Below are 20,574 nucleotides of genomic sequence, written 5' to 3' on the forward strand. Positions count from 1 at the left end.
AACCTGCCCTTTCAACCTGAAGGGGGTTTGTGATAGATACCTGATTAGACAGGAAAAGCACGTGTATTGGCATATGGGAAAGGGCTACTTTTCATATATCTTTGTTGTAAAATATGACTGTTTATGTGGGTGGCCTTTCGGTTCCGTCTTTTTCTTACTGTTTTTAAAGCTTCTAAATATCATGAAACCCCAGACTGGTTTGGGTTGGAAGGAACCTTAAAGCTTCTCCACTTCGAACCCCCTGTCATGGGCAGGACACCTTCTGCTAGACTTGGTTGCTCCAAGCCCCACCCAACCTGGCCTTGAACACTGCCAGGGATGGGCCAGCCACAGCTTCTCTGGGCACCCTGTGCCAGTACCTCAGTACCTCACATGGAAGAACTTCTTCCTAAGATCTAATCTAAACCTCTCCTCTGTCGGGTTAAAGCCATTCCCCTTGTCCTGTCCATACAGGCCCTTGTAAGAAGTCCCTCTCCAGAGTTCTTGTCAGCCCCTTTAGGTATTGGAAGTCTGCTCTGATGTCTCCCGGAAGCCTTCTGTCATGCAGAGAGGTCAGTGTGTGGCAAACTGTGCAACCATTAACTTTCAGGGGACTGTCAGCTCTTGGGTTTAGGCAAGCAGGTTTTTTTAACACAGCCCCAAATGTCCTGAAAGCTAAGGACCAGTGGCAGTAATGATTCACTGTTTTATCACAGTGTTTGATGTCACAGTTCTCTGCAGTGTACCTGGGAATACAGATGGAAGATTTAACTGGGAATTATGAGGAAGGCTGTGAGCTGATAGGATTAAACACGGTATAGCTAGTTTCAGGGTGAGGCCAGGTTTCCACTGGATAGGAGAAAAGGAAGCAGAATATCACTGGGGGATGGCATTGTTCTGGCTGCCCCTCACTCTCCTTAGTTGTGTAAAACGAACAGACCTTCATTGCTTTGTGTAGATGGAAGAGTACTTTCTTAACTAATAATACATACCTGTGATAGGATGTTACCTTTCTGAAAATTTAACAAGAGAAGTATACTGAGAATATATCAGAGAGGAGGATTAAAGGAAATGAAAAAAAAACTATAGAAACACTAACCTGGATTTGGTGTAACGTAATGATCAGGTGTTAGTAACAACATGGTTGAGAATACTTTGTTCTGTCTTCCCAGCCCAGTGAAATATTGAAATAGAAGGTGCCTCTGATTTTTATTTTTTCTTTTTCTTTCTGTTTCCTTATAGAAGTGTCAGACAGAGATACCTGTAGCTGTATCTAGTGAGAATAAATAAATGGGCTTCAGCCTTAAAGAGCCATGTGAGTGGCAAGGCTGTTCTCTGCTGCAGATAGCTCCTCTAGTTTATTCCCCCCAGTTGGAGCCTGTATCTGCTGTTTGGTGTGTGGGCAGCATCTGTGCAGCGGTAAGAACCAGTTGTTCTAAATAAGAGTTTCTTTGAGTGATGGTCTCAAAATGTGCCTGAGATACAGGCTCTTTTTATTTTATTTGATGGCTGTGTCAGTGTTCTTTGTATTGTACTTCTAAAGAGCCATAAACCATTGTTGCAAATGTGGTTTGTAGTAGATCAAGTGGTTTGTGTTTTACGTTCTAGTAAAAACTGGCAGCAGGATCAGACAGTTCTACCAGAAGACGTAAATTATATGCTTTCATAGCTGAGAGAGACCAATCACACTGCATACGTTTTTGTGGTTAATGTCCACTTTGGGTATAAAAATTAATTTTTCATGCATGTTTTGAGGAGGTAGAGTTGAAACTCTTAGCGTTTTAATGTCACCAGGGGATTGTTTCAGCCTCTAGCTATGTTAAATAGGACTCATAATTTCAGCTAATCAGGGTCTAACAACTTCTGAAAAATGGAAACTAGTTTAGGGGTGATGTAAAGAGATGTTTTCCACATTAGTGGGATGCTAGGCAAATGCTAAGGATCTTTGTACAATTTCCACTTGTGTTTGGAGAGGGGGTGTCTTAAGGTCATCACAAAAAGTTACCAGTCACGAGTCCCACTCTAAAACAACTTGTGAAAGCTTGTATATGTTTTTAAACTTCAGGGATACAGATGTCATGTGAAATGTTAGTCACCAAGTTTGTTTAAAATCTTTTTTTATATCACATTTTTGTTGAAGACATGTTACAGAAGATAACTTTGCAGCTGAAAGTAAATACAGACTAACTAGTGAGCCTATGGAACTTCAGGGTGATACTTAGTGAGTCTTTTAACAGTAGTTTTTATCCACCTGAGGCAATACTGGAATCAAGAAGCCCTTGGATCTCCACATGGCATCATCATGGGTGAAACTTGTAAAAGACAGTAGCTTTCATTTCCATCAGTAGATTTTTTTAGGAATGCTCACTCTTACATTGTAAATCTCTTGCTGCTGGACCAAGTCCTACCCTTGAGTGTCATGTGAATCCATTCCCTTTCCTCTAAAGGATTCTTTCATCTTTTTTACTCTTGGGGCTGATCTCTGATTAAAAATCATTCTTCTTCAGAAAAATTTGATAGACACAAAGAGCTTCCAGAACAAAAGGAGGAAGAGACCATATGTGTTCTGTAGTTTGGCTGCTCCTCCTTTAGAATCTGTGTCTCTAAATCCAGCTCAAACTTTGGGAAAGGCCCTTCTAGTTACACTGAGAGAAAACAACAACAGGAAGACTTGCCATGGTTTGCTTAGAGTTACTTGTATTATTGTTTGTTTATTCACAGCTTCTGTGCCTGAATATCACTGTCTTAGGGTTATTCTTTCATTTGAGGTTGGTCTTATGTGCTTCTTTAGGCACGAAGGGAATGTATTGTTGATCTCAAAGCCCATTGCTTTTCCTTATGTGCTATATAATCATTGTATAAATAGTTAATTGTATACATCATAAAAGAAAGCAATTGGCTCCTGATCAAACCATCAGGCCATTTAGCATACCCAGGGATCATGAGATTCTCTGAGCTCCAAGGCATTTCCATATGATGAAAATTTGTCTTTAACATCCCTCAGAGCCAATTAGTGCTCAAAATAAGTATTTAGCAAGCATTGATAGGGTTTTATATTCAGGGATATGTGTGTGTTGGTTTTTAATGGAGAATTTAAAGTGTAGATGATAAATAGCGTGAAAATAGTTGTGGGGCTTTTTTTGTTGGTTGGTTTTGTTTTTGTCTTTTTTTTTTTGGTAGGATACATCAACCTGAGATGTCTTTATTCTCAAAGTCTAAAAGTAACGTGCAGATACCTGGATCTTCATGCGTAATGCAAGGTGCCTTTTAGTGCCTTTATTCCTTTTGAAACTTTGTAATTTCATTCAGCATCCAAATCAGTAACTGGCATTTTTTTCTGTATGTAAAATAGAGCAGTAGTACTGTTATCCACCATTAGCCATAGTCCTCTAGTGGTGGACTGTCCTGAGGACTTGTGGCCACTGTTGCACCCTCAATGAATTTACTGCATGTTGCACATATTTCACAGAATCCTAGAATGGTTTGGGTTGGAAGGGACCTTAAAGCTCATCCAGTTCCAACTCCTGCTGCAGGCAGGGATACCTTCCACTAGACGAGGTTGCTCCAAGCTGCATCCAGCCTGGCCTTGAACGCTGCCAGGGCTTCTCTGGGCAAGCCACAGCTTCTCTGGGCACCCTGTGCCAGTATCTTGCTACCCTCACATGAAAGACCTTCTTCCTAATATCTTAATATCCCCTCTGTCAGGTTAAAGCCTTCCCCCTTGTCCTGTCCCTACAGGCCCATGTAAGAAGTCCCTCTCCAGATTTCTTGTCAGCCCTGTTGTGTTTTAAGCTCAGCTGTAAATCACGGAGTTGCTCTCTCACTCCCCCCCTTTCCTTCCCCCACTCCCGGAGGGATGGAGAGGAGAATGGAAAGAATGTAACTCCCACAGGTTGAGATAAGAACAGTCCAGTAACTTAAGGTATAACACAAATCACTGCTGCTGCCACCAATAATAATGATAAAGGAAATAGCAAGGGAAGAGAATACAACTGCTCACCACCCTCTGACCGATACCCAGCCTGACCGAACAGTGATCTAGCCCTTCCGGGTAACTGCTCCCAGTTTATACAGTGGGCATGATGTGCTGTGGTGTGGATTACCTCTTTGGTCAGTTTGGGGCAGGTGTCCTGTCTTTGCTTCCTCCCGGCTTCCCCTCCTCCCTGGCAGAGGATGAGGCTCAGAAAGTCCTTGGTCAGAGTAAACATTTGAGCAGTAATTGAAAACATCAGTGTTATCATCACCGTTCCCAGGCTGAAAGTCAAAAACACTACACTGCACCAGCTACTAAGAAGGAGAAAAATGACTGCTACTGCTAAACCCAGGACAAGCCCCTTTAGGAATTTGAAAAATATCATAAGGGAGTAAAATTAAGATGGTAATTTTAATTTCTACAATTTTCCTGAATATAAAAGAAAGCAAGAAAGGCAGGAGAAATGGTGTTTCGTTTTCTGGCAGCAAGCCTATAGGCCTTGCAGCAGCCAGTGCTGTAATAGAATGTGCTCTGATTCATGCAGTATGCAGAAATTAACTTGCCTTATGGATGAAATCAAAATAACCGTTCTTACTAGCTTTCTCTTAAGTGAAATGCAATGATAAAAGAATACTTCTCTTACTTTCGGAACAGGGTTCCAGATTTTGTGAGGGAGAAGCGTTTCGGGAACTGGCTTAAAGATGCACGAGATTGGGCTATATCTAGGAACCGGTACTGGGGAACACCCATCCCTCTGTGGGTCAGTGATGATCTTGAGGAGGTAAGAAACCAAAAGCTTCCAGTTGACAGAAAAGCTTATCTGTGTATGCTGTTTGCTTATTTTGACGCTGTTACATTATCAGCTGCTGCAGTCTGAAGTCCTATTAATATATCTCAACAGTGCATATTTATCTGTAGTAGGTGATAGATATAGGCATATGTATACATGCATTTGTGTGATCATACATGTTTCCTTTGCTTTTCCCTGAAAACTTCAAGCAGTTTTTCTTGGGTTTTATCTTAGCATTAATATAATCTTTGCCAGAAGAATTTACAGTGATGGTAAATTAATGGAACTCTGAAAGAGTAAAAGCAAGTTCACTACAAATTTACAGCAGAATGTAAAAATTTGAATTTAGTGGAATAATGGAAGTATATGATGGGAATGCTGGAAATGAGGGTTTTGGAATTGTATGGTACCCTGTACTTGGTAGCATAAAGATAACTGCATGAGTGAACAAACACTTTACACAGTGTTGATGTTTGCCCTCTTTGAAGTCAAACCACTAAGGTTTAAAACTGTTTCTGAAGCATCCCAAGCCTTTATTTTTTTTTATCTTATGTGATGAGAAAATTTTTATGTTCTAGGTGTGGATGACCTCAACTAGGAAAATGTCTTCTTGAAAAGTATTTTACTGCCTTAAGCTCCACTGTTGCATAGAAGTGCACCATAAAGCATTTTTTATTTCCTCTTTATTGCAAATCTTGTGGATAGGCGGGAGATATTGGGAGCGGGAGGGAGATGCTCATTGCAATTACGATTTAAGTATCTAAGAAAGCCTTGGCATTTGAGTTCTGTTTATGCTGTGTGTTTGTAAATTACTAGCAGACCAAGTCTTTCTGTCTCTCATATAACAGTTAAAGTTTAGATTGAAGGCTGACAGTTTATATCCCAAAATTTTTAATAATGTTAATTTAAGTCCCTTTTTTTGGTATAACAGTATTTTTAGACAGAGAAAAGGCTTTCAGTTTTGTGCTGAAGTATTTCAAGGCTTCATTCTACAGCTGAGAAAGATTGTGTAAGGGTTACATGACTCCCACTCCTTGCCTCTAATAATGTTTCATTTTCTGTCCATTCTCCGTATGTCTGTATTCCTGTATGTACAGATTTGTTTGGGTTTTTAGGTTTGATTTTTTTTTATTTTTTTTAATAACTATATGATGTCTAGCTTGGAAGATAGACCTTTCCTTCCTCAGGGCTTGGTGTTCTGAATAATGACAGAAATACTAACAAGCCTGTTACATTTGTCCATAGATTTAGACATTTCTTCTTAGTCCAGAGTCTGATTGTCATGCTTCAGTAGTCAAGTGTGGCTTCTGAATGCTATATTTCAATCTAGGGTTTCTATGCACGTGGGATATAACTTGAAAACTAAATGCCATTAGAACTGATGTGGAGCATAAGGCTTAAGTGATATCTGCTCTCATACAGAAATAATAGTCACTCAGAATTTCCTGACTTCAGTTTTACTGCAGACTAGTGCCATGCAGAGCCTCTTCATGTCTTGTTCTCAAAAGAACACTGTCGCATGCAATTATGCTATGCATATTAAATCCTAGAGAAGTAATAACGGTTCCTTACTTAATACACAGGAAGATGAATTAATTGGTATTAAAGTGAATTTTATTACAAATCTATATCTGGTTTCCCACTTTTATCTTTTATTTTAGTTTTCTTTTAGCATAGTTATCGGGTAGAGATACATCATGGAAGTTAAATTTCAAAGCTTGTGTTTATTACCACATTTTTACAGTCAGTTTATCATATTAACCTCTCCAATACAAATGATTTCCTCAGTGGAGGAACACATTTAAGATAATAACTTTTTTTTAATGTAGCACCCAAATTGGTAAAGTGGACGTAGGCTAATTTTATAGGACTTGCATACAAATTATAGTGTGAAATATTCAGTGATGTTACAGAAAGTCTCCCTTTCATTGCTTGTCACTTAAGTAAACTGTTAACCCTCCACCAGTTCTGGTGCCCTTGGTCTTTCACAACAGGTTTGGAAGAAGAGGTCTCTAGCTGTGCTAGAAGGGTGAGCGACCTTCCTTAGGTCAGTTTCTGGTCTTTGAGGTTGTGTTAAGAATGCCATTTCTAGCTGACCTTCTCAGTCATTAATTCTAATTTCTATTCAGAAGATGCTTTCTAAAGATCCTAGAATGTCTTGCTGATACACTGATACACTACATGGACTTCTTGCTTTATATGAACACTGCTTATTCTTTGATTATAGGTACTAAACAGCGTTGAAATGACAAACTAATAAAAGTGAATATTTTTATTTAATAGGGACTGCAGAGCTATGTCACAGGAACACTGAGGTCTACAAATGCTGCTGGGTGGCTTTATTCTTTTTGTTTACATGTATAATCCCAGATGTAATGCTAATGTTCATTTTGTTAGAAGTATTTAACCTTGACATCTGATCTCGCATTAGGTCTCAGTGATGCTGAAACAGAGTTGAACAGCCCCCAGTCCCAGCCTATTTATCTCAGTGTTTGCTGTCTGCTATTAAATGTTGATATAGCTAGCTATGTAGTTGATGTGGCTGAAAAATAAAATGGAGGGGGAGCAAGGGACTTGTAAGGAAAGAGGCCAGGCTACTGAAGGAGACATTGGTGTTGAAAAAAATGTATCCAAAGCAACAGCTTTGAGGACATAAACCTGTTTGTTCTTTGCAGAAACGAGTGGGTGTGGCCTAATGAGGGATTGGAGATAATTAACAGCTACTCACTGTATTGTTCTCTTGCCTTCAAGTATCTAATGAGCTACCCTTAAGGCAGAGTAGCTCCATCCTTCTGACTTGGACAACGACAATCTTACTCAGTATGGTGGTATCTGTGTTCCTCTGGTGATTGCTGGATTCTTCATGTGAACTTGGGGTTATTCCTATGAATATGTTCTGCTGGGTGCAGTTCTGCAGATGCATCCAGTATTGAGAATTTTACTTAAGTATTATAATGCTTGATTCAAAAAGCAGCAACTAATGGGCAGGTTTTAACCCAGAGCACAGTGTGAAAGTATGCTCAAATATTAAGGTTAGTTCAGATGAAGTAATCGGTGTATCCAAGGCTATTTTTTACCCATGCTGCTATTAAAACCTTCTACCAGCAGTGATGGACTAAGTACCTGCTGCCTGCTCAGTTGTTATGGGGCCAACACAGTGAATAAAGAACAGATCTGTGTTAAAAATAGTTTGTTGATAAAGGCATGTTTTTAACTGGGGTCAGTCCCCTGGTGTAGGTTGCTGTGTAAACTGCAGACTTGTACTTGATTATTGTAATGACTGTGATGCTTCAATTCTTAAAGAAAAATAAGACAAATACATAAGGGAAAAATACATTTCAAAACTACTTCATTAAAAAAAAAGATGATGATTAGTAATGCAGGTCAGCAGTTGAATCAGACTAGGAAAATCATAGCTTAAAAAACAGATCGGACAGAGTTTCTATCTTGTCTGTATTCATTACAAGTTTTTGGAATTAAATACACCAAAACCTTTTTGTTAGTCACAATTTTTGTGTCTGTATATATATGCATTTATTTAAGACTAGCTGTAAGAATTGAGCAGTACTCTGACTTACTGTATCCCAAGAGCAACTTAGAAAGTTATCTTATATGAAAAATGTCTAGCCTGCTTACAGCTTCTTTATGTTGGTACATTTAACTCCTTCCCTGTCAGATCTGTCAAAAAAAATTTTTTTTTTTTTTTTTTGCCATGGATTGAGACCAATAGCATGTAGGACAGGCTCTCCAAAATCCAGACAGGGACTGCAGCTTGTGGCTCATGAATCCTGTCAGTTAAGAGAGGGCCAAAGAGCTCTGGGAGGCTTAAACTCATTAAAACATAAAGCCAAGATAGCCTTGTTTTTGTTTTCCTCTCCTACATGCAGTTTGTCAGGGTAATTTGTTTCATCAACATTTCATGGTATCAATGCAAATCTGTTACTGAAACCTTTTGCCTTTTTTTTTTTTTAGATAGTGTGATATTTTCATTGATGCAATAGACCCCAGAAAAGTCTGTACCTTTTTTAATAACCCCTTTGTTAGCTGTGATGCTGCTTTTCACTTTAAATAAGATGCCACTGATACAAGCAGTTTAGTGTACCTGGGATGGAACACTTACACTCAATTATGAGCAATTTAGCTGCTTTGCTTACCATACCTTCAGAAGAGGAACCTGGGATCTGAAACTCCTATCTGTATAGAAGTCAGGATTATTGGATTTTCAGAGGTGATAGTGTTTGGGGAAAAAAATCCCCACCGTTTTTGATATCTGACAGCATGCTTGTTCTTCGAAGTCTCCAGTTATTCTGACATGAATTATATTAAATCAGGGCAGTGGTCTCTAGCATCAATTAGTGCTTGGTTAGATTGAAGAAGGGGACCTTGTACAAAATTCTTGTTGCTTTTCAGCTGTATCATCAGAAGATACTGACTGACTTACATGTCTCCTGTCTTAACGTTAAAAAAAAAAAGAAAAAATTGATACTGTGTGGAAATAACTTTAAATTTCTGGAGTGTTTCTTACAGGTAGTTTGTATTGGTTCAGTGGCAGAGTTGGAAGAGCTGTCTGGTGTGAAAGTCACTGACCTCCATCGAGAAAGGTTGGTCTTGGAGACTTTTAATTAGTTATATAAAATAGCTGAACAGAGATTGTCTTTTTTTTCCTAACCCTGGGAAACAGATATAAAGAAAACAGAAGTAGTAAGAAGACTTGTGATTAACATGCCTCAATTTTCCTTTCTTCTGTCTTGAACACTGTTAATATAAAAATTAAAAAACCCTCTAAAATAAAAATTGTCAAAGTAAATGCTGACCTTTTAGAATAATCATTAAAAGTATTATGTTAACTTTTTGTGCTAATTCTTGTTATTGTTTAGAATTTGTCAATCTTTTTCTTTCACATAGTATTGATCACCTAACAATCCCATCACACTGTGGCAAGGGCTTACTGCACCGGGTCCCTGAAGTTTTTGATTGCTGGTTTGAGAGCGGAAGCATGCCTTATGCACAAGTCCATTATCCATTTGAAAACAAAAAAGAACTTGAAGATGCTTTCCCTGCTGACTTCATTGCTGAAGGCATTGACCAAACCCGAGGATGGTAATTTTCTGCCACTATATTATATGTTATTGCCCTGTGTCCAACGCTATTACATCTGGTTGAGCCTTTAATGTTGTGTAGGGAAATGTATGATTTGGTTTTTTTTCCCTCGGTAAAATGCAAGGTATTCTAAGGCTTGGTGACAAAGTTTTGGAATTCGTGTTTATTCTATTTTTGAAGTTTGAGGCCGGTTGTTGGCTGTGAAAGCCGACAGGTTTTTAAGATGAATTTTTGTTTTTTTTTTCTTGAGTAGTACATTTGACTATATACAGGTAGAACTCTTTCCAGTAACTTGAGTTATTAGTTAAATAAACTAATATGCAGGGATTGTGAGAATGAAGACCTTAAGCCCACTGCAGAGGAAGATCAAGTTCGATATCCTCTTACAAATCTGAATGTGCGCAAGCCAAGTTCCTGATGACCAGAAAAAGGGAAATATAACCCCCATGTTCAAGTAGGGGAAAATGGAAGACACAGGGAACTACACACCAGTCAGTCTTACCTCTGTGCCTGGCAGAATCTTCACTAGGGACTGTAGTGATAGGACAAGGGGTAATGAGTTAAAACTTGAGCAGGGCAAGTTTAGAATAGATATAAGGAAGAAGTTCTTTACTGTGAGGGTGGTGAGGCACTGGAATGGGTAGCCCAAAGAAGTTGTGAATGCTCCAACCCTGGCAGTGTTCAAGGCCAGGTTGGATGAAGTCTTGGGTGACATGGGTGACATGTATGGTGTCCCTGCCCATGGCAGGAGGGTTGATCTTAAGGTCCTTTCTAACCCACACCATTGTGACCTCCATTTGCCCACTCCTCCTCCAACAAACCAGTCGGCCACTCAAAGACAGCAGTAGGAGGTGGGCTTTTGCATGCTGATGAGGTTGAGGAGGTTTATTATGTACTCTCAAAGCCAGGGGGCTTGAGCAAGGAAAACTTGAGGCATGATGCTGCATGAAAAATAAGTTTCAAGAATCAAGTTAAAGGTGTCTTCACTTTACAACCCATTTCTTTTGATGCGGAAAAATTGTCTTGATCTTCCAAACAAAGTTATATTTCTGAGTTTGGCAGTTAAGGAGGCACCACTGAAGTCTCACTCAGTGAAACATGGACTCCTTGTGGCATATTAAATACTTGTCAGAATATAGCTGCACCATACCTCATTAGTGCTATGCAAGATGTTTGCAGTGGGTCCTCAGAGCAGTACTGCACATAGCTCAGCATTAGCATAATCTCATGAACTTCGTTAAAAATGGCTTCTTGCATGTACTTTTTTTTCTCATTTTTGTTTTGTTTTTTTTTTTTTTTCACCCCCCAGAAGTAGTCTTTGCTAGCCCATCTGTTTGTGCTCTCCACAATTTTATGTAGAATCATAGAAAGGTTTGTTTATATCACACTTTATTAGTCATGGTGCTTTTCAGTGTGGTGTTGAGTTACGTGTCTTTGTGGAGTTAGGGTTTTTTTTTACTATTGTTTTGGCTGACATATCTAGCATACATATATATGTGTGTATATAGATATATATATATATGTATCTCAAGGACATGACTAGAAGCAGACAGATTTGGTGAATTGTGAAGCAGCAGAGATGTTGAGGAAGTTGTCAGAAACGTATGTATATGTGGACAAGATATTTAAAAAATAAGGTGCAAAGATATTCCTTTAAAATATTAAGAGTGACTGAGGTGAATTTTTTAAAAGGATAATCTGAGAAAGAATGAGAAGAGTTGTAAAAATTGTGTGTAAACCTTTGCAGGATCTCTAAGAGTCTTGTAAATGTCATCAACTAAAGTACCTCATTGCTGAGGCTCATCAGGTTTGATAAGGCCAATAATACTAAATTTGTGAACAGTTCTTGGATGTGTTATTTTCAGTGCCAGTCGTCGGTCTGTACAATTTTCCCAATGCAAACACTATTGAAATCTCTTCTAGCTGGTTCTACTTGTCTCTTTTTAATTGTGATTGCACCTGCCTCTAGTAAGAGAATTTGCACCCGGTTTGCAGGAAGTGATGGGAGTTTGTCAGTGAGGTATTTTCAACTAAATACTAAAGAAGTACTGCTGTGTTTGTAACAAACTGTTAGTCTTGCAGGCTTGAGGTGAGTAAATGCTCAGATGTTTGTGTTCAGGGGGTTTCTTAAGAAGATTAAAAATAGAGATGGGGATCTTCAGTGCATGTGCTTGTCTGCTGGTGAAGGAGTGTCGGTCAAAATTCATGAAATTAATTAATTGAATGAAGTTGAATAAAGAGAATTTGCATCCTGCAGTGTGCATTGAGGTGATTGAGGGTTAAAAGCCTGTTAGAGGTAGAGCATCAGAGTTGTCACATAAGCCACTTAATAAATGCAGTAATGGACATTGCAGCCTTTACAGAGCTTTGGACCTTCAAGTGTCAGAATAATGCTATTGCAATTATAGGCAGCTTTTTGATAAAAACAACTTTGGAGAATACAGATGGAATTCTCTCCTCCCCAAGTGTTTCTGCACTAGATCTTCATGCAAATGCATAGTTCTGAGGCATAACCTCCTGTGCCTTATTCTAAATCAGTTAGCTTTTCTATATCATCTGCTCTTTTAAGGTTGCTAAGCAATTGTCAGTGTAATATTAATTTTTAACCAGGAAAGCTGTGGCCCACCCTCCAGTTATTTTCTCAAAAGTAATTACTAGCAGTGCAGTTGCAGAAGCTGATAGATAGCTCCTTTGGTGAAGGTTCCACCTCCTGAGTATGAAATTATTACATCCTCTTGCACCTCCGCTTAGTTTCTCAGGTACAATCATTATTGACATACTGAATCATAGGTTGGTTCCTGTGCTTGCTCCGACCCTGGTTTCTTAACGAGTCCTAGGCAGTTTACGGTGTTACTGTAAACACACTTGATGTGGGGGGAAACCCCTACTGGCTGTTGCTGCGGGGAATGCCTGCATTCTCCTGTTTTCTAGTGGTGGCTGATTTAATTTGTGTGAAAGGAAGGAGGCTCTGCTCACTTTTGCTAACTTGGTTTTATGCTCCTGGAAGTAAAACTTCTTCAGTCTGCTCGACTGAGGAATTAACACATTAACAGACACACAGACGTGTACAGAGTGTGCCGGTCCTGTCTGCCATGTTTTGTTTTGGATGGATCCTGAGTTCAGAGGATTACAGTGAGCAGATAGGGAGCTTGTTCAGGGACAGAGTTCTTATTTTCTGTATTGGAAGGGAAAAAGCTACATTTTTTTTTTTTGTGTTCACAACCTTCCTAATGTCTACTGCTACAATTTTTCAGCTGCCTTGAACTAATAGATGACGACTGAGCAAATAGCGCAATATGCTACAAAGAGAAAAAATGTCTACCTACAATAAGCTCCTCTTCTGAGCCTTTGCAGTGTAAATGTTTGACATACTTAAATTTTAACTTTGCTATCGTAAAACAACATAATGAAAATTTTCTGTTGTAATGAAAGGCATGCAGACATTAGCTTGGTGTTTTTAGAAAGTGACATTTATGTTGTCTCTTGTTTCAGGTTCTACACCTTGCTGGTGCTGTCCACTGCTCTTTTTGGAAGGCCTCCTTTCAAGAATGTAATTGTGAATGGCCTTGTTCTTGCCAGGTTGGTATGTCAGTCACTTCTTTCCCTAACAGATTTTTGGTTAACAAATATTTCAGATAAGTCCCTACAAATTGTAAATTTAATCTGAAATGGGCTTTGGAGCTGTTAAGACTTGTCAGGGAGATATTGGTGTTCCAGGAGATAAACCTCAGGATCTCAGGTGCCTTACACATCCCAGCTGCCTGCTACCCTAGGTTCTTTCTAGCAGGATTAGTCCTTCCTAGAGAGAGAGAAAATGAGTAATAATTCAAAATAGGAAAGACTAGGAAATAACGTATCTGTTATGCAGAGTAAAGGGGATTATAAGTGTAGTTTTAGATGCAATTTTAAATAAGTTAATTCTGTTTATTTTCAAATAAAGCTCTGCCAGTTGGCTGAAGGGATTGATTCGAAACAAGTGCATCTTCCCTCAGCTTTGGTAGGAAAGACACATTTCCTGCTGAGATTTGTAAATTAGGAGCCTCTAGGCTTGTTTTGTGGGTTTTTTTGGTTTTGTTTTCAGTTGTTCTCAGGGGCTCAACAGTCATATTGAAATGATGTACTAATATCTAATTGTGTCTGTGCTACCAAGAACAAAATAAGACAGAAAAATTAAGCTGGATTTGAAGGGCCCTTTTTTCCTTATCCATGTATTACAAGAATTCTGGGAACTTAGGCCTACATTCTGATTTTTTTCTAGTGATGGCCAAAAAATGAGCAAAAGGAAGAAGAATTACCCAGATCCAATGAGTATTGTAAATAGTTATGGAGCTGATGCATTAAGGTAGGTTTCCCCTAATTAATATACAATCTGATATGTTGGATTTCTGTTCATAGCAGGCTCGGACCAGGAGGGCTTGTGTGGTGTTGACAGTTTGTAGTAGGAAGAAAGTTAAATTTGAAACTTAGACCACTATGGCAGCGAAGTAGCTGAAAGAGTGGATGACTTAAAAGAACTGGCAATAGTTAAGTTCTTGGACTTTCTGTACCCTTGTCTTACCTCCCTCAAGGCTGGTAACAACCAAAGCTGCTGTGCTGACTTGGAGGCCTTTTGTCAGAAAGTGTGTGTCCACTTGGTACAGAATACTTCCACTGAAGCCAGCACTCTCTGCTATTGCAGCTAATAGTCTGAGCTGACCCACTGAAAATTTGTATAACATCTTTTGAGCACAATACTATTAGTTTGCTGTTAAATCACTACTTTAGGAAAGGATTAGTGTATAATGCACGGAAGTGTTTGTTTGATGCTTTCGTTATAAATTTCCTGAAAAGAAAGTGTTTATTTGGTGAAAAGATATGATATGTACCTAATAGTAGTAAAACCAGAAAAGCAGAAGTGGAGCAGCTTAATGTGTGTATATATGTTGTATATATGCAAGTTGTGTGTGTGTATGTGCGTGTGTGCATTGTGTATACATATGTATCTGTATATCTCATCCTGGCCAAACAGAGATTAAACACAGTTCAAGTGCTTAATTAAAATTATACCAACTGGTTTAGACCTCACAGCAGTCTTCCAATATCAGAAAGGAGCCTACAAGGATGCCGGAGAGAGACTTTATTAGGGACAACATATATAGCAGTAGGACATATAGGAATAGGGCAAGGGGTAATGGGCTCAAACTTAAAGAGGGGAAGTTCAGATTAGATCTAAGGAAGAAATTCTTTACTGTGAGGGTGGTGAGGCAGTGGAACATGCTGCCCAAAGAAATGGTAAATGCTCCATCCCTGGCAGTGTTCAGGGCCAGGTTGAGCAGAGCCTTGGGTGACATGGTCTAGTGTGAGACATCCCTGCCCATGGAAGTGGGGTTGGAACTGGATGATTTTAAGGTCCTGTCCAAGTCAAAACTAATTTATGATTTCATGATATAAATGTAATTATTCCTAGATTTTTGTTAGATGCACTAACTGCATGCATGCAGTGATACCTTGAGATAAAGGTACAATAAAGACATTTTAATAACTTGCACATTTCTCAAGGACCCTGTAATTCTTGCTGTATATAAGAAAACTTTATCACACATATTGAATTGTATGTTACAATTAGCAAGGTAATGATTGGGCTGAATAAAAGCTTAGTGTATGATGGTTTTTGGTTTATTTCAGGAAGATGTTGGTTGGATGCTCTAGGTAATGAAAAGAAATAGATGTGAAACTCATTATTTCAAGCTTTAGTATTTTAAAGACCTAGTAATTCATCTTCTCATGTATGTTTACAATGGAGAGTTGGGTGGATTTCTTAAATTTGATCAAGATTGTTGTTTACAAATAATCAAGGTGTATTAGGAGAATATCAGTGAATTGGTAGATGCAACAGTATGGGTCAAAAGGGTTGGAGGTGCTCAAATTGGAGTTTTTTAAATCACAGATGATGTCTCTGTTGGAAAAAATCTTCCTTTTTTTTTTGGAAAACAAACAAAAAAATCTCAAACACCGGAAGTTACACTTCCATTATTCATGGCTTTTGATTTCTAAAAGCCAATTCATTTTTCTTCCTGTGTACTCACTCTTTAATGTCACATTTATTTATACATACACCCACATGGAGAGCAAAAAGCATTGCAGGCTAGGTTCATTTATGGAAGGAGCTCTGCGATTCACTTGTCTCTGCTTACTCACTGAAGCACTTGATCTGTTCTGTTTATAGAAAGAGCTACTACTGAGGTTTTTTGCTTGGCACTGTTTCCTTGCAGTTACTTTAGCTTTTGCAGTATAGTGTGTCTTTGTGTGTATATATCTATATATGTATTTATTGGTATTTTAAACTACAACTTCTCAGGAGTAGCTTCATAAATAGCAGAAATTATAGGTGTAAATTAAGTGAATTTAAGTGAATATGGAATTGAATGGAAAGAGCATAGAGAAGAAATAACAGCACAGTAAATCTAACAACCCAGCTTCAGATGTCATGAAACTTGGAATCCTGTGTGAAATCTCTAAGAATTACCTGGTCTAGTGGAAGGTGTCCCTGCCCACAGCAGGAGATTGTATCTAGATAACTTTTAAGGTCCCTTCCAACCCAATCCAGTCTGTGATTCTATGAATTGTCAAAACCAGTTATATTGCAATATTGCTGAGACCTATGACTTGAGTTGGATAGCTGTTAAAGCTGAAGTATGTCAGAAAGAGAATTTGCTGGTCATAGTATATACAAGCCTTTTACTTTTATGTATCCTGAGGTAAGTGTTCCTGTTAGATGTGATGTGTTACATTCTCCTCTCAATCTGTTCTCAAAATGCAGAAGAAACAGCATAATGTCATAGACTGCTGCTTTAGAGAGACAAAATGGTTTCTCATATATTGTTAGGAAACTTGGTAATACTGGCTTGATTTGAGAAAGGTTTTATGTTCTTCCCAATGAGTAATATTACTAGATATAACTTGTCCTTAAGACCTTAAGATAGAATCATAGAATAGTTACGGTTGGAAAGGACCTCAACATCATCTAGTTCCAACCCCCCTGCCATGGGCAGGGACACCTCACACTAAACCATCTCACCCAAGGCTCTGTCCAACCTGGCCTTGAACACTGCCAGGGATGGAGCATTCACAGCTTCCCTGGGCAACCCATTCCAGTGCCTCACCACCCTAACAGGAAATAATTTCCTCCTAATATCCAATCTAAACTTCCCCTGTTGTAGTTTTAACTCAACACCCCTTATCCTATCACTACAGTCCCCAATGAAGAGTCCCTTGCCAGCATCCCTATAGGCCCCCTTCAGATACTGGAAGGCTGCTATGAGGTCTCCATGGAGCCTTCTCTTCTCCAGGCTGAACAGCCCCAACTTCCTCAGCCTGTCTTCATACAGGAGGTGCTCCAGTCCCCTGATCATCCTCGTGGCCTCCTCTGGACTTGTTCCAACAGTTCCATGTCCTTTTTATGTTGAGGACACCAGGACTGCACACAATACTCCAAGTGCGGTCTCACGAGAGCAGAGTAGAGGGGCAGGATCGCCTCCTTTGACCTGCTGGTCACGCTCCTTTTGAAGATCATCTAGTTCCAACTGGATGTCCCTGACCCATGTCACCCAAGGCTCTGTCCAGCCTGGCCTTGAACACTGCCAGGGATGGAGCATTTACCGCTTCCTTGGGTAACCTGTTCCAGTGCCTCACCACCCTCATGGTAAAGAACTTCTTCTTTATATCTGATCTGAACTTCCCCTGTTTAAATCCATTGCCCCTTTTCCTATTGCTGCTGTTGTCCTTGATGAAGAGTCTCTCTCCAGCATCTTTGTAGGCCCCCTTCAGATATTGGAAGGCTGCTATGATGAGTGTTAAGTATCTCTGTATTGGAATAATTCAGGCAATTACTATTCTTTCAATTTTTACATATTGTGAGGCAGTGTAGAGCTGCTATGTTTTAAAACCTCAGCTAAACAAAAGAAAAAAAAACCACAACCCCAACCAAACCCTCCCCCCCTCCCCCAAAACAAAACCCCCTAACTCCCACAAACCAAAACTGTAGCCTTAGAGAGCTACTTCTGTTATTTAGTTCAATTGCTCATGCAAAGAACTATTTTAAGAAGACTTCTGATAGATTCTTAAGTGAGTGCTGCTCACTTAAGCAATTGGGGATTGCAGTTAGCAATTTATGGGATCCTTCATTGGTCTGGTAAGTTGGCATTGCAGCCTCTTCAGCAGGAAAGTAGTGGAGGGAATATTTGAAGTAGTTGTTATTCTGGGTATGTCCCAAACTGATAAAAAGCCTGGAGTATCTTAGTGTACCCTGCGGCCAGGCTAGCTATGTACTATGATTAAAGTTATGTTTGACTTCTGAAATAAAGAGTAATAAGCATACAGGTAATTGTGATTGGAAGTTTAGTTTAAATATATGCCTATAAGTTCTAATTTAATTTAGGGACTTATTCATTCATTATCATGCTTAGTTGTCCTGTACTCTTTTAAATTCATAATTTGAATTCAGATATAATACTTAAAGATATTTTTTTTTCCCCAGTACAGTACTGAAAATGCCTATTTCTATGCTGCATTACTGTTTACTCTGGCAGCTTTTTTTTATGTATTCTTTTTTACCAAAGAAGCCCTCTCCTGAAGAATTGATGATCTGGTATTCTTGAATGTGCTGTGTTAAACCCCATTAAGATTTTAAAGCCTCCTAAAGGAAGTCCTTGTAAAGATGTAGTAGTTTAGAATCATAGTTTTAAAAGCTGCTAAGATGTGACAAAATGAGTAAATAAATTTCTGTTGAGAAACACATCAATCTTTAAAATAAAATGTTTGGTTTGGATTTCATATTTGGAAAATTAAATGAAGTGTATCTAAATCAAGTTTATATTCAAGTTTTTTTGATGCCTGGGTAACACCTGCTTTCTTTTTGAGTTAATTTGATAGGTACATCTTTTTCTCTGCAGACAGAATATTTGTTTAAGGAAGAAAATGGGATGAAGTATAGTGATGATTCTTTGTAAACTCAGAGCTAGCAAGGAAGCCAGGGATGTGTCTGTCTCTGTGAAATGAGGAACTTACAGCTTGAGAGAGACTGACCTGAGGAGGATCTCCCTAGACAGGGTGGATTTAATGTATAGATGAGAACCCCTTTGGCTGACTTGGGCATGATTGTGTGAGGGGCTGCTGCTGATATAGAAGTTAACATCACTTGAATCCTCTGCCATTCTCTGTCAGCTGTTTCAGGAGCTGAAGCACATTTGTATTGATCAGAGGTGTATCCTTTCTTCTCTTTTGGCACTGTTTTTCCTTAAAAGTATTCATTTCTGCTCTTTGATTTTGATCTGTTTGTTTTGCCTTGCTCCTTAGCCCTGTGTTTGCAGTGGGTGCAAAGCTTTTTATAAATGAGGAGATGAGCTAGATGGAATCAAAAGGTACTTTTTCATTGTTAAGGAGTTCAAAATATTACCAAAACAACAGGTGCCGTTCTAAAGAGCATAGAATCACAGACTGGTTTGGGTTGGAAGAGACCTTAAAGCTCATTTAGTTTCCGTGGGCAGGGACACCTTCCTCTAGACCAGGTTGCTCAAAGCCTCTTCCAGTCTAGTCTACTAATTCCATGCATCCAGTTCTAGTTTTAGACTGTAATAGCATCTGAGCATGTGTTATCATCTCAATTGACTTCTAGGGTAAAAAAGAAAAAAAATAAATCAAATTCCATAAGCAGCATCATAGAAATAGTCCTGTCTACTAGGAAGTAAATTGTCATATATTCAGTATGTTACATGCTTACAGTACTGTTTTCCTCAGAATTCTTAATGTGAAACTGTTCCCTTGGGTATGTCTCTTGCTGTGCAGCTCTCTAGGGTTTACTGTACATTTCAGTGCATTTCTGCTGGTATACATAGTTTTAAGCTGTTGAGTACTGTGTTCTTATTTTGCAGGTTATACTTGATCAATTCTCCTGTGGTAAGAGCAGAAAACCTGAGATTTAAAGAGGAAGGAGTAAGGGATATACTGAAAGATGTCTTCCTGCCCTGGTACAATGCATATCGCTTTCTTGTTCAGAATGTTCAGATCCTGCAACATAAGGTACAGATCTCTTGAATGTGGAAAAAGAAAGTGGAAGGGGCTTTGTGCTTTTGCCAATGTTAGAGTGAATTAGCACCATAGAGAAGTTTAGTTTGGAAGGGAGGTTTGGATTCTGACTCTGGAGGTCATCTGATCTTTATGTCCTTGTTTAAAGCAAGGCTGACTTCAAAGCTAGGTCAGGTTGTATATATTCACTGTGAATTCCTATGGTGTTTGCTGTTTGTTTCCTGTTTTATAAAACTATAACCACCCTACATTTTTCTCTCCTTGACCAAGCTTGTTCTATAGAAAGGAGGAGTGGAAGGTAGGCCCTGTCAAGACATAACAGCTATCCTTTCTCAGATTAGGCTGTTCTTGATTCCCTCTTATTTGAGATAAATATGATGCTATTGCATCTATTGATAGGGACTTTATGGGGTTAATACATACTAAGCGATTATCTGCTGTCAGTCACCTTAAAAGCCAGGTACCATGTGTGCTTGAGGGAATCCTTCTGAAATGTCCATACTAAGCCTTGTTGGTTTATTGCTAATTCTTACCAGTGATTGTGTAGTAGCTTGGAGGCAACAGGTGTCACTAATATTGCCTTGAGTGCTGCTGCTGCTTTTTCTTTGCCATTGCCCCATGCTATGTAGTCAGGAATGGCTATGTTGTAGGAAGGATGCCATCAGAGGAC

The 20,574-nt window shown here is 39.0% G+C and overlaps 1 protein-coding gene across 9 annotated transcripts in view; it reads left to right on the forward strand.

Annotated features, from left to right (window-relative positions):
* IARS1 (isoleucyl-tRNA synthetase 1) overlaps positions 1-20,574 on the forward strand; it is a 231,906-nt gene that overhangs the window by 50,393 nt on the left and 160,939 nt on the right. For 8 of the 9 annotated variants that reach the window (XM_061472908.1, XM_061472913.1, XM_061472914.1 and 5 more), the window contains 6 exons: positions 4,607-4,733; positions 9,258-9,343; positions 9,648-9,842; positions 13,335-13,421; positions 14,101-14,184; positions 19,751-19,898. In XM_061472908.1, the coding sequence (XP_061328892.1) occupies positions 4,607-4,733; positions 9,258-9,343; positions 9,648-9,842; positions 13,335-13,421; positions 14,101-14,184; positions 19,751-19,898 (727 nt within the window). The remainder of the gene's footprint in view (positions 1-4,606; positions 4,734-9,257; positions 9,344-9,647; positions 9,843-13,334; positions 13,422-14,100; positions 14,185-19,750; positions 19,899-20,574) is intronic. The other variant, XM_061472910.1, reaches the window with a different exon arrangement.

Source organism: Pezoporus flaviventris, unplaced genomic scaffold (genome assembly GCF_033815535.1).
Source record: "Pezoporus flaviventris isolate CSIRO_AGI_PZ_B2104156 unplaced genomic scaffold, CSIRO_AGI_Pfla_v1 ptg000073l, whole genome shotgun sequence".
In the NCBI taxonomy this organism is placed as follows: Eukaryota; Metazoa; Chordata; class Aves; order Psittaciformes; family Psittacidae; genus Pezoporus; species Pezoporus flaviventris.